Below are 14,440 nucleotides of genomic sequence, written 5' to 3' on the forward strand. Positions count from 1 at the left end.
ATGCCAGGGCTGTCCCAAAGTTGTCCCAAAACCATGCCAGGATTGTCCTGAGTGTGCCAGGGCTCTGCAAACCCCTCCCTTTACATGACATCAGGAACTTGGGATCTCACTGGCTCTTGTGCCATCAGTTCATGCTACAATAAGTGACACCCACAGCACTTCTTTTCTCCTGCCCATCAGTCCCTTACAGGGGTGTTTCGTACCATCCATCCCAGTGCCAGCCCCCAAAGACGCAGGGGTGGCTTCTGGCTCTGCCTGGTGCCCTCTAACCATGGTCTGTTTGTTAGGAAATCCCATCATTATTCCATGGAATGGGTATTTCTCTCAGTAAAAGCTGCTGTGTATTTTACAGACTCCTCCCAGCCTGTGCTGTCCCCAAGCAGGTGGCTCTGGTTCCCCTCTGGTCCCCCCTGGTCCCGTTCTCAGTTGCATTTTGAACCCTCTGTGTGTCACAAGCCCCTCTCCCCCCCAGTGAGGCTCAGAACCAGCCCTCACTGTCTCAACTTGAAACCCCAGTTCAGCTGCCTGGATTTCGTTGCAATACACATTAAAAACCTCAGCTCCTTTAAGAGTTTTAATCTCCAACAGCTCCCACCTGAGGGTTGGGAAGTTCAGTTTCTTTGCAGATACCTCTGTCTAAGCAGACGCTTCCAGGAGTTGCAGTTGTCACTAACCTCTGTGCAGTGTAGTATAAAGTGGACTGTGTATGGAAATAAGTTTAAAATGTTTACAATTTTGTATATATTATATATATAAAAATATCTTTTGAGAGAACAATCTGTGATTCTGTATTTTCAGTGTCTGTGTAACCAACTGCAACTTATTTTCAATAAAGAGCTAAAAATGAACAGAAAAAAAAATTTGGTAATAACTTTATTTAATCAGGTGAGCACAAGGAACAAGGAGACTGCAACATCAGGCCCCAGAGATGCAGCACCTCGAGGGAACTCCCAGCAGCACCTCCTGGGGAACACAGAGCTGCTGATGGAGAAATAACTGAAACCCAAGGGAAGACAGAAGATGCTCCTGCAGGGAAGACACATTTCACTCCCTGAACTTTACAAACCAAAGGGATGGGGAGAGTTGCTGACTGGAAGTGGTGGGGGCAGCTGGCAGCACCCAGCTCTCTCAGGTGTCCCTGCCTGGGGCCAGGATCAGCTCCAGGATCCCCAGCGAGGCAGGGACTGCCAGGGACTCATGCAGTGTGTGAACCACCATACAGCCAAATCACCCTCCCCAGCCCCTTCTGGGCCAAATCCAACATGGGCAGGTGGTCAGAACAGTCTCAAATATTCAAGAAAAGAAACCCAAAGCACTTTGCAGCCTGAGAGCAAGCAAAAATAACGTGTAAGGCAAGGAAGAGTGACTGTAGGCAGGAGTAGCTCTTGGGTAATACTCTGAGCTCGATTTCATAGAAATGATGCTGCTAGAAAAGCTGTGTTTCATCACTAAAAATTACATAAATTAATTTCAGCTTTATCCCTACACATTAAAAATAACTAAACCTGGAGATGGGAGAGAATCAGACACTGAACTACAGCCATGGGGGACTCCTGGCACTGCTGCTGGAGGAGTCACTTCAAAGGAGGAAGAGATCTCCCTCCTCCTCTGAGGTGGAATTTGGGGAGGCCAAGGAACACGAGCAAAACTACATCAGCCTGGTGTCACTGAGGGAGGTGCAGGTGTCAGACCACTGTAAACAGATAAATGCACTTAAAGGCACTGCAGAAAACATGGTCAGTGATCAGCAGCATTTAATGTCCCAGGATGCTGTTGGGAGCTCCCACCAGTAATACATCCAAGTAATTAGAAACATGGCAGTCATTAAATAAAATTCCCATGTGCTTTACAGAGAGTAAAGCCTTAATGCTGTTACTGTACATGCAGGGCTACAAAATCAGTTTCTTGAAAGAACTTTACAGAAAAGGTCAGAGGCAACTTCAAATCTTGCACAGATCAGCCCAATTCTTCAAGCAGCAGAATTGACTCTGTTTGCAGAAAGAAAACTCTGCAGCCCAGTGTTTGCAGCTCTCCTGGTCACACACCCCCGTGAGCAGCGCTTTCCTGCACCTTTTACCCCTGACTAGTGTGATCTTCACTGAAACAGCACAAAAAAAATCAGAATGTTATAAGGGAAGCCACTTCCATTCATTTCAGTGATCCATAAACTTCCTCCACCCCAAAACCAGAAAGAAACCCCCAAACCAGAGCATATTCCCCTATTGTGTCCCCTGTCATTCTGCAGATCAGAAAGGATTCCCAGCTATTGCATGTTCAGGAGGAAGGAGCCCTGCCTGCCCCCACTGCAGCTCAGCCTAACCCTACCCTGGATTTGGGAGCTCAGACAGTGGGTGGGGACGAGCTCTGGCACATTCCCATGATCTCTTTGCCCAGGAGGGCTTCCCAAGTCACCTGCTCCTCACTGCCTCAGCCGGCACCGGCCCCCAGCCATGCTACTGCCAAACCTCATTCCAAAGTGCACATCCACAGCCAGAGCCTGGGTCGTGGCCCTGGGGAGAGCTAACTGATGATCCTGCTGATTGCTTGGAGCGAGGGGAACTCCTCATCCTCGATATGCAAAGCTTTGTGAGTGACCACGTCCTGCTGGGTCAGCACCTGCCTGCACGTGGGGCAGATGTAGCAGTCGAGGTCGGCGGGGGAGTCTGTCTGCCAAACGTTCTTTTTGTTCTTTTTGGGTTTGTTGGAGCTTTGTTTCTCCTTGATCCGGAAGTCGTTGTGAGCAGAGAGCAGTTCCTGCTGCTTGGCCGTGTCTGGCAGCAACACCAACAACTCCTTGAAAATCTTCTTGAAGTTTTCCCCCAGCAGTTCCCGGCAGCTTTTGTAATACTGAGCTGCAGAGATCAGCCCCTGCAGGGGACAGGGAAGGGCAATAATTAAGAGGAAAAAAATATTTATCTATTAAAAATCCCACTGGGATTCAGGCCTCCTAGAAAGGGAGGCTTTGGGAACCCACTCACCTGTCTGAACTGCCCAGAATGAGTTTTAAATTTATTGAACTTGGACTCATCGCTCTGAAGAAATTCTTTAATGGATTGTATGAGCTGGATGTTCCTCTGCTGGAAGTTCTCAGGTATCAAGTATGATCCATGACAGGATTTTGGCCTGTGTTGGAAAAGACCAGAAGCGACCCTGACATTGGTTTGTGTCACACAAATATGACATAAATCACAAGGCTGTTCTGGTTTACAGCTGCACGTCCTTCCTTCACCCAGCTACACATAAGCAGCACACAGCTGTCTTGTCAGGATAATAAAATATGGGATTTCTGTATCAGATTCCAGCTTTACACAAACAGAATGTTTAAAATCCAAGTTTAACATGGTCCTGATGAGCTGCTCTGTGAGCTGGATGCGCTCAAAAGTCCTGAGCAAAGACCTCACCATGAATAAAACAACAGATAATGCAGGTTCTGTATTAAACTGACACAAAGTTTTCCCTCCCCTTTTCCTACAAACTCCTCTTTCTATCCCAGAAGGGACAAGAGAGCAGCTACAGGAAAGATCAAGAGCAGTGAAGGTCACCAAGGAGAACACGCCTCAGCACCTTGCTCCTGGGACTCCCACAGAATCGATGTGAAGTACAGGAATATGTTGGAACTGCAGATTTCCAAATAAATCTAGAACAGACCAAGGTCTGAGCAGCCAAAACATTGCACAGTTCCTCAGACTCGTAACTACACAGGGCTGTTCTATGCAATTCTCCCGGATCCAACCCACAGCACCCTGGGACTTGCCAGTGGGACTCTTCACTGGGCTGGCCCCACTTGAGTAACCCCCTGTGCGCTGTTTGAAGCCCCTGTGACACGAGTGAGGTGTGAGGTGCCCCGTGCCCCCTGGCAGGCCCTTGACTCACTCTTTCAGAGCTGTAGTGACGGGTTCAGAGATGGTGGAGGATGGGATGACAGCGAAGCCCGGGGGGGGTTTGCTGACAGGCACCGACAGGCCCGGAGGCGGAGGAGGGTTCTTCAACAGCACCACGGAGTTAAAGCCTGAGGGAAGCAGGGAATGAGCAGGAATTAGAGACCCACAGACCCCTGGCTAAAACCCACACCAGTGCCTGACACACTGCAGAAGCACCAAGAATAATTTGCAGTGCAGACATCACTATATTGGAGAAAACCTAAAAAAAAATCTTCAAGAAGCACTTGAGAGTGGCTGATGTTCCTCTACAGAGAAAGTGCTTTAATTATTCATTTTCTTTTTCAATGGAAAATAATTTTGAAAGCCCACTCCAAGACACAATGAAAAACACTTTTGCATTATTAAAGGGAACACAAATCACTGGAGGAGGCAGCAGGCCTGGCCTGGCCTCTCCCAGCAGGAGCTGCACAAACAGCGGTGCTGGCATCTCCTGATGCGATCCCACTTCCACGAAAACCACTCCAAGTCACGTTTGTTGCCGTCTCTCTGCTTTCACAAGGTCATGGCTAAAAGAACAGCAGGAAACCTCTCCCAGCACAGGAGGAAGTGGCCAAGGAAGTGAAGTGACAAGTGCCAGCAGGGACAGGACACAACCAGATTCCCTAGCCTGCAGCAGCTTCCAAGGCAGATCTTGGAGCACAACACACGGATGTGTCAGCCCTGGGGACAGGGAAAAACCAACTCTTCATCCATGAGCAAATAGCTCCAGCTGTGGGGCAGAGGTGGTTCCCAGAGGACATTCCAGGCCTCCTGTGACACCCAGGCTGCCTTTGCCTCCAGAGCCCAAGTGGCAGAACCTCGCACAAGAGCCAGAATGAGTTTATGCAACACATCCATGTGTTCTCTGGGCTCTCTACAAGCCAAGCTGGCCGTGCCCAGCAGTGCTTCCTCATCCCTGAGGTGTCCAATGCCAGGTGGGACAGGCCTTGGAGCAACCTAGGATAGTGCAAGGTGCCCCTGCCCACGGCAGGGGAATGAGATGATCTTTAAGATCCCTGCCACCCAAACCATTCCATGACTCTGTGATTCATTCCATGTTTACCTGGTGGCGGGGGCATCCTGGCTGATCCTGAGCTCCCAAGAGCTGGGAAGTCTTCCTGAGGTAAAAGGCATTTGTTAGTCACTGGGGGCTTTTTAAGGCCGGGGGGCTCTTTGGGTGTACCACAGCCAGCTGATGGTTTATCCGAGTGCCCGTTGACGACAGCTGTGGCTCTGTCAGGGCCGTGAGCAGCAGGGAACACCTTGGATGGCTGCTCTGCTTCCGAGGGCTTTTCTGCTGCTGGCCTGGGGAATGATGTCTCCTGGGACGGGCGTGGGGATGATGAGCTCTGCTTCTCAACCCCTGTCTTCTTCTTCTTGCCCACTTTCGTAAAAGTTTGTGAGGTAGAAGCTGCCAGCAAGGACGAGACGTCAAACATGGTCGGGGCGTTCCGGATCTCTTGGGTGGTCAGGCCACCACCGCCATCCTCGTCATCCGACTCACAGAGTTTATTGCTCTTCTTACTTCCTTTGGAGGTGTTCAAGGATGGTTTTTTGGCTGGCTGGTTGACACAGGGGCTGCTCATGGCTTTGACCACGTTTTTACTGGAACCATTGTTCCATGCAGATGTGATGTGAGTTACTGTCTTATTGGTGGGCTTCACTTTGGACACCAGAGCTGGGAAATCCTCCTCCTGGAAGGCTGCTTTCCTGGCTGTCACCGTGTACATCAGAGACATCCCTGATGAGATGCTGGGAGCTGCAGAGGAGGACAAGCTTGGGAAATCTTCTTCTTTAAGCTTAACCAGTGCTGGCTGGGCAGAGCTGTGGGGAAGGGAGAGGGTTTGAGTTAATGAGGCAGCACAACCCCAAGGGACAGCACAAACCCACAACTCTCCACTCTTCCTCAAACTGTCACTTCGGGTGGCACAACAGGAGTTTTACTTGATGATCCTCTAGGGTCTCTTCCAGCTGATATTCCATGATTCTAAAGACCAGCCAGGAGCTGGCTCGAGGCAGGAGGGGATAGGGCAGGGGAAGCCTTGGAGTGATCAAATGATCTGGAAAATTATTTTCCCCCAGAAATGCAGAACACATCAATCAGCTTCTAAATGTACTTTGTCCCTGCTGCAGCCCTGTGCAGACTCACCCTTGGAGAGGTCCTGCTGCAGAGCCGATTGCTGGAAAGTCGCCCTGGCTGAGCACTCCGTTAGCAGCTGCTTCTTTTGGAACAGGGACAGAAAAAGCAAAGACATGTTTTCAACCCAAACACATTCATTCCAGAGCAGGGGCTATCAATGACCATGACAGCAGCACTACCAAGGCCTATTTTCAGCAGCTGATGATGTCATTAACCAACATTCCAGAGGAACAATTTCAATCCATGCATCACTATTTCCTTCAATTAACTGTGCTCCCCATTATGTCATGGTATACAGGAAACTCATGATACTTTAAATGAGTAAAACATGGGTAAGGCAGAACTATCTGAGGGAACCTTCCAGACACTGAGATGCCCTGCAGTGCAGGACCTGTCCAACACTCACCTGTGACATCGTTTGAAGACTTTGGCACACGTTTGGAGCCGAGCACGTTGGGATCCCTCAAATCCTCCTTTCTCCCCCTGCTGCTGTTGCCTTCCTCTTTGTCCTCCACCCTCTTCTTCTCTTCCTGCCGTTTGGCTGCCACAGATGCCCTGACTGCTGCTGCAACATCCCTGTCTTCTTCTTCCCTGCAGGACAGGGAAGGGTCCCTTGGTCAAACAGCAAGGATCACAGAGCAGCTGCCTCGCTCCAGTCTCACCTCTGTGGTGCCAGCTCCGGTAACATCCCTGATCCCGTGCTGCCACCTGCTGAGAAGCCTAAACCAGCCCCACCACTCCAATCCACCCCAGCCAGGCAACATTCCCCCTTGGATTCCCAAGTTCCATGTGTGGGAATAACAATCCAGGCCAGAAGAAACGGGGGTGAACTGGGAGAGACAGCACCACGGATGCAGGGGGCACCTGTCTCTCCCATTCATTTCCAAAGACATGGAATCATTCTTGGAGGCCACAGGAACTCTTTGAGACATAGCTGGGCATGAACTCTCAACACATGCATGATCCACATGCGACACCAACAGAGGAGTGTTTTGGGATGGACTTTTTTCCCCAGTGGAATCACCAGTAATGAACCAGCTGCCCGTCCAGCAAGAAAAAGAAGAAAATAAGATGTGCAGGATGTGAAAAGCACTCAGGTCTGGTGTGGATGAAGAGACACAGAAATGTAAAGTTTCATTTCAATACTTAACCCTCTTCCTTTTCCAAAGCACTCAGTCTGGCCACACAGAGATCTGTTAGTTCAATGAAACAGGTCCTTAGAACAGGAATTTCATGATTACCCAGACCAAAAACTCCATTAAACCTGCACAGACTTGTCACCTACTTCAGAAAATCCTGTTTAGAGAAGTTTGCATAAAAACAGCTGCTGGAATTCATTTAGGGTTCTGAGTTTATTTAACCCACAAGTTGAGGGTTACATTGTTTGCTTCCTGAGCTGAAACTTCACACAAAATAATTCCATGATGACCAAGCACATAGCCCGGACATGGGCTCGGACTGGAAGCTCTCAGATAAGGATTCACCATGGAGGTCTCCAAATTTTGTACCACTTCCTTCCTCCTAATCCACCAAAATACTGTGAACTGGCAAGGAAAAGCCAACACTAAATGGGAATAAAACTCACAACGTTGTGCCACTCACCTCTTGTACCTCCAGCTGCCTCTCCTGTTCTGCTGGTTTCCTCGGCTGCTCAACCTGCTTGCCCTCCCTTGCCTGTTGAACCTGTCAACCTCTTCATAGTCCTCTGCACCTACAACACCTAAACAGGAGGGAGGAATGATGACTCTCAGTTATTTCTCTACTGTGGGCATTACATTGTGCCTGAAAAATGCAAAAATATACTGGTACAAATAAACTATCTTCATTTCTTTCTGATGACCAAGTCAGCAGTTCTCGTAAAATTACATGTCCTCATTAAACTCACACAATCCTACACAAAAATCCTACAACAATTCCGGTAGGAAGGGATGTCTGGATATCACCTGCTCCAGCCCTTTACTCAAAGCAAGGCCAGCTCTGAAACTATATCAGAGGGCTTTGTCTGGGCAAGTTCTGGTTATCTTCAACCTCTACAACCTCTCAGGCTGAAGAGGCCTTCTCAATCTCTACAAGCTCTTGGTGCTGTTCCAGGGCTTGTCTACCTTCTTTGGGAAGAATTTTTTCATGGCTATGAAATATTCACCAGATGTTCTTGAAAAGACTTCGAGAATAAGAGCCATAGAATGGTTTGGGTGGGAGGGATCTTAAAGGACATCTTGCTCCTGAGCAGGGATACCTTCCACTAGACCAGGCTGCTCCAAGCCCTGTTCAACTTTGGGCACTTCCAGGGATGGAGCAGCCTCCTCCACCCCCCAGGGAGTCCCTCCCTAACCCTGGGGTGCCCGTCGGTGCCCCCAGCCCAGCCCACCTTCGGTCCTGCGCGGGTGCCGGGGGGTGTAGGTGAACTGCAGGTCGATGTGGCGGTTCTGGCGCGCCTCGGCCCGGCTCTTGCTGTGGCAGGCGCTCTTGTGGGCCTTGTAGTCGATCTCGGTGCGGAAGGCGTGCGTGAACTGCTCCGAGCTGCAGCGGCCCTCCTCGCACAGGAAGTGCTTCTCGCGGAAGTGCTCCCGCAGGTATTCGTAATCACTGCGAGCAGAAAACACAGAGCTGACCCTTCCCACGGTACGACACAGCCACTCGTACAAGGGCAAGTGAGGACAAGCCCTGGTGGTTGGTTGGTCCTTATCCCCAGGGATGTTTTCCAGCTGACACAGTTTCTGTATGGCCAATGCATGATCCAGGTGTTAAAGTAAACCCACAGATGCTCAGCTCATCCAGCTGTGCACATGACAAAAAAGTTACTCCTATTCCCTTTGCACACGAACTTTGGAGCGTTAGAATCAAGGAATCACAGGATTAAGGTTGGAAAAGACCTTTAAGACCATCAACCAGCACCACCACCATGTTCACCACTAAGTACCACATCCACATGGTTTTAAATACTTTCAGGGATGGTGACTCCACCATTTCCCTGAGTAACCTCTTCTAATGCCTGACAGCCCTTTCCATGAAGGAATTTTTCCCAATACCCAGTCTAAAACCCCCCTGGTGCAACTTAAGAACATTTCCTCTCATCCTGTCCACCATTAAAAGTAACACACCAGACAGCTGCTGTCAGGCCGCAAAATGTAACTTTTAATAAAGAAAATTTTAAAGCATGAACTAGACTATTTTGGCTATTTGTTTGAGGAATTGCAGCCAACCTGCTGCCATCCCTCCACTCTGCCTTTAAACACTACTATCCCCTACATTCAAAGCAGACCCAAGCAATTTTCCTTCAAAATTTAAGCTAGAGAAAGGACTCATATCAATAATCTGCTTGCCTGTAGTACTCCTGAGCCCCCTCAGAGTCACAGAAGTGACAGAAGTAGTGATCCCTCCGCAGGTGTTTCAGTAACTCGTCGTTGTCCAGGTACCGCTCGTCGCAGAACTTGCAGAGGGGGTGGCCCCGGTGGGAGGTGTCATCGGGATCCCCGTGGATCCGGTGCCGGGCCAGGTCCTTCCGGGAATACCATTTCCTTTCGTAGGTGAAGATCTGGAGAGACAGATATTGTATTCATAGATTTGTATTTCTAGATTTGTATTGTTTCTTATGGACACTGAACTAAACGGAACAAGCCAGCTTGTGTCCAGCTTCTCCGTTTGTAGGGGTGGAAGACTTGCTTCAAAAAGATGCACTTTGACCACCAACACCTAGAATTTTTGGTGGACAGGAAATAAAATTCAAGTGATGGATTCTAATTCAATCTAACTTGCATTTCTCTGAACACTGGAAATGGATTTAATTCACTTTTTTCCCTTTGGAATCTTTTTATACTGTAACAAGTTTAAATTATAATCTCTGGGATAGAAAAATCCTAACTATGTATTTATCAACAAACGGTATTTTGCATTCTCGAATTTAAAAACCCCAAGTGAGCTGTTTTACTTTCCTCACACAGGAACCACCCCAAACAGCTGCACACAGAGGATCCACTTCAGTGAACAAATTGTGTATCATAAGCCAACACTCTGTCCCCACTACCACATGAGCTATTTTGGTAGCAAGGGTTCTGGAGATGCCTAAAGGATTGACCCAGCCTTAAGAACAGAATATCCTTTATTTCTGGCCTAGACAAAGACTGGGAAATTGCTCTGGGAAAAGGTTTGTTTGGCTCTGCCATGGACTGAAACTTCCACAAGTTTAAGAGCTTCTTCTCAGTGGCTACAAGTAACATGGAACTTCTTTCTTTGAAATAAAAATCTCTACAATATTCTGAAATTAAAAAGCAAGTTTTAATATTGTTTATGAGAGAAAATGACAAACAAGTTCCCTTGGTGCTGGGTTCGTACACTGAGCATGAAGCACCTCACCAGAGCTCAAAGGACACCACAAACCAAAGAAGGTCCTGCCCTCCCTCCCCACTTCCCTTCAATCAGCTCCAGAGATTCCAAGACCACAGGAAAGACTCAACTCAGTTCCCAGACTTATTAGGGTTCATTCAGGTCAACCTGCTCACTCCTGGATCCCATCCCTTTTGGCAGAGAACTCCACTTCACCTGGCACGAACCAACTGTGGCACCACCACTGTGGGGTTTAATTTAAAATCTGGAGAACCTCCAGGCCCTCTTCATTAATCAGTTTATGGAAGGAGAAAGGCTTAAAATAAAGCAACTGGCCTCACTGCAGGAAGAGGAAACCTAAATAAATCCTTGCTGTTCTGCCTTCCCATCTTTCCCAGGAACTCCTGGAAGTCATGGAGGAAAACCCCCCTCCTTCCCACACATCCAAGCAGAGGCCCAGCTCACCTTTAAGTGTTTAACACAGAGTTTGCAGCAGAAGAGCTCATGCTGCTTCCTCATGTGCTGTTCCAGATCTGCAAAGGTGTTGAAGGGCTTTACATCCGGGCACAAGGAGCATTCATGCTGCAGCAGCTTCCTAAGGGATGAGAAGAGTCCCAAAAATGATCCAATTCCCTCTCAGCACCCCGATACCTTGAGCAAGACACAAATGTTCCATCCCTAGGAAAAGGCTCCAGCTTTATGGCTCCCCTGCAGTCTGTAGCGTGGGTTGTGACCTGCTTATTCCAAGAATTCTGCTGTATGGCAGGAATGGGATGGAACCAAATTACACCAAGGTCCCAACTGCTGGGGAAGAGCTGAGCAGCCACAGAGTAGGAACTACACTGTCACTACAAAGCTGAGTAAACTGAAACAAACCCATCCACTATTGGAGATTCAGCTGATTCCTGCAACATTCACATCCAATTCCATTACACTTTCCAATGTCAGAAACTGAGGAATACAGTGGGGAGAGATAAAGAATTGTATGAGGAAAGGAGGGGAAAAAACCCACCCCAAAATCCCACCCCACAATGGTTCCCAAGAAGAGCTGAGCACTGGTCTCACTGTAAGACTCCCAATCCCTCATTTCCATAAATATCAAGCCATGCAAAACTGTAAATGTACCAAAGTTACACTCTCAGCCCAAATCAGGGGGAATATAATGCCCAATTCTCCAAGGAAAAGGCTCCACTGCCTGCATGGCTTCATCTTTTCCACTCCTCTTTCCATTATCTCAAACCCTCCCAATTAAGATTGTTATGAAAAATATTTGTAGAACACGATGCTGATGCCACGTTTTTATTCTGCACTGGTTTTTTTACTTCACCTTTTTTCTCTCCCATTCAGAATTAAGATCTTTGTGTGAAGACAATGCTACTCTTCATGCAATACTTGGCACAACTGGGTTTGGTTAGTCCTTACTCAGCACAGCAGTAATTACAATTGTAACAGTAATTAAGTCTTTATCACTTTCCACAGCAGCCATGCAAGGAATAGAGAGGTTTCCGGCAGGTTTGCTGCTGCTAAAGATGCCAAAAATGCCTTTTATTGACAGAGCAAAGCTTGTGTGTTGTGTTGGTGAATCCAACACTGCAGCCTCGAGGAGCTGCTGAGTGTTCAATGCCACTGCCCTGCTCCAGCCTGTCACCTTGCCAAAAACACCTGCACGGCAGGTGACTCACATCCCCAGCTCCTCAAATCCCAAGAAACCACACCACCCTGCCCTCCCACAGCAGCACTTCCTGCCACGTCCCGTGCGTCACCACGTGCTCGGGGAGACATTCCAGGAAGGAGCCAGCGCTCACCTGTAGAGTGCATAAACCTCTGCATCCATGAAATAAATGTCATATTTCTTCTCATGCTGCAGCTGGTGCAGGGCTATGGAGGAGAAGGACGGGAGCTTCCGCCCCAACACCACCTGTGGGACACAGCACCGGGATCAGCAGGAGCTGTGGGATTCCAGGCAAGTTCCCCAGCACAAACTCTGGGAGCTCCCCACGCCCACAGAGCTTTGTGCCAGCCCCAGCTGTCACACCCCCAGGCACTCTCCCCTGCTGTCAGCAAAGCCACAGGATATCTTATCAACCTGCCAGAGAAACGTGGATTAGCCCAGCCAGGCCTTTGGAGTTTGGACGAGATTAGGAAACGTTCCTGGTCTGTTTTGCTCCCACAGCTGTTCCCAGAGTAAATATCCTCAACCAACACAACCCCTTCCACAGTCAATGCCTGGCAGGAGCCCTGCCCTCGGCTCCTCCCCATCTCCTGGAGGATCACAAGGCAACCTGGAGTCTCTAAGTGACAAGTGACTCAATACCTAAGAGTCTGGCAGGGAAACCACTGTTTCTTCTTTCCTTAACTCCCAGGTAAGCGAGGAGCAAAACACACAACACTTCCTAAATTGCTTGTACCACATATCCTTCTCAGGGAATTTCCTTGTTCCCAGCTGCTCCCGCTTGGCTCTGAGCACTGCAGCTGTTTAAGGTATTACAGGAGCCACCTACCACTGCCTGCTCCAGCACATTCCCAGCCTGGGAATTACTGAGGTAGCAGCAACATTTAGGGCACAGCTGGAGTTACCAGCCCCAGCCCAGAAAGGCTGAGACATAAATACAGTAAAGAATTTCAGTTCTTACAGCAAAAGCTACATTGTCAATCCAGAAATAGATTCTCAGAGAGGCTGTGGCTGCCCCTGGATCGCTGGAAGTGCCCAAGGCCAGGCTGGACGGGGCCTGGCGCAGCCTGAGATAGTGGAAGGTGTCCCTGCCCATGGCAGGGGGTGGCACCGGATGGGCTTTAAAGTCCTTCCATTGCAAACCATTCCAGGATTTTATGAGTCCATGATCCCTCCTAAGAGCAGCTGCCTCCTGAAGCAGGGAGCAAAGGCTCCATTCTGTGCTGCCAGAGCGAACTCTGCTGACTTCAAACCATAAACATTCACTCCAAACTCCATTTTCTTCATATTTTGTTTCCTACTCGCCCGGGCGGCGGCGGCAACCCCGGGAGCGGGGCAGAGGGCGGATAACCCGGGCTGTCCGTCCCCGCCGGTTCCACTCAGCACATTCCCCCACCACCCCGTGCCCGAGCGCTGCCTCGCCCGGCCCGAGGCCCCCCCAGCTCCCGGGCCCGGCCTCACCTGCCGCAGCTCCTCCCGGCACACGGCGCAGTACCGGACGCCGCAGAGCGCCCGCATCCGCACGGAGCAGCGGTAGCAGATCGGGTGCTCGCAGCGGCCCAGGGCCACCACGTCCAGCTCCCCACAGCACAGCACGCACGGCCCCTCCGCCGGGCCCGGCCCCGCGCCGGCCATGGCGGCCTCGGCCCCGCGCCGCCCCGCCCGCACCACTGAGCACGGGCTAGAGCGCCGCCCCACCATAGAGACGTGCGCTCACATAGCGCTCATTGGCCATAGAGTTCGGCCCAGAGCGCCGCCGCGCTGCTGGAATTAATTCCCCTCACGGCGACACCACCACCCCACTGACGTCACCGCGCGGTCCTCCAGAGGCCGGCCATCGAAACGCAGCGCGGTAACCATAGAGATGCGCTGGGCGGAGCGTCCCTGGCTGAGCCGCTCTGGCTCGCTCTCGATGGTGTTTCGGAGGAGGAGGAGGACCCCGGGGCTATTCGGGCGTCCCGGGCACATTTGGGGTCTCGAGGTCCTTCCTCAACACCCCTGGTTGTGGGGACATGGGGATCTCAGACTCTGCACCTCATTCTGTGGGGACATGAGCGACCCTAGGGCCATTCCTGCTACCCCTGGATGTGGGGACATGGGGGAACCTCAGCCCATTCCATTCCCCCCCTGTGGGATTTTCCCAGGACAAACACCCACCCTGGGATGCCAACAACCCTCCATGGATTCATCAGATCGACAGCTCTGCCTCTCGATTTAATTTTATAACCCAGGTACGTGTTTTCCCAGGTAAACTGGGTGTAATCGGGGAAATAAAAGTGTTAAAAACGTCCGTGAAACGCTGCAGACACTGGGATTTTGTATCCATCAGAGCAGGAACACAAACGAGCTCTGGCAGCTCGTTAGGAGCTCAGTCTAAGATAAATA

At 50.1% G+C, this 14,440-nt stretch overlaps 1 protein-coding gene across 2 annotated transcripts; it reads right to left on the reverse strand.

The window, feature by feature from the left end:
* Positions 1–855: 855 nt before the first annotated feature.
* Positions 856–13,771, reverse strand: ZNF598 (zinc finger protein 598, E3 ubiquitin ligase). Of its 2 annotated transcripts, none has more exons than XM_048320545.1 (12): positions 13,517–13,771; positions 12,189–12,301; positions 10,849–10,978; positions 9,384–9,595; positions 8,429–8,646; positions 7,663–7,780; positions 6,467–6,651; positions 6,070–6,142; positions 4,984–5,744; positions 3,874–4,009; positions 2,979–3,123; positions 856–2,868 (listed from the first exon to the last, which is right to left on the reverse strand). In XM_048320545.1, exons 1-12 carry the CDS (start codon positions 13,754–13,756, stop codon positions 2,521–2,523), a joined length of 2,679 nt encoding a protein of 892 aa, XP_048176502.1. In that variant the 5' UTR covers positions 13,757–13,771; the 3' UTR covers positions 856–2,520. The 2 variants fall into 2 exon arrangements, with proteins under 2 accessions (XP_048176502.1, XP_048176503.1); XM_048320546.1 differs by having other exon boundaries at positions 6,070–6,139; positions 13,517–13,714.
* Positions 13,772–14,440: the final 669 nt, after the last annotated feature.

The sequence above is a fragment of the Corvus hawaiiensis genome, chromosome 16, assembly GCF_020740725.1.
Source record: "Corvus hawaiiensis isolate bCorHaw1 chromosome 16, bCorHaw1.pri.cur, whole genome shotgun sequence".
NCBI classification, from domain to species: Eukaryota; Metazoa; Chordata; class Aves; order Passeriformes; family Corvidae; genus Corvus; species Corvus hawaiiensis.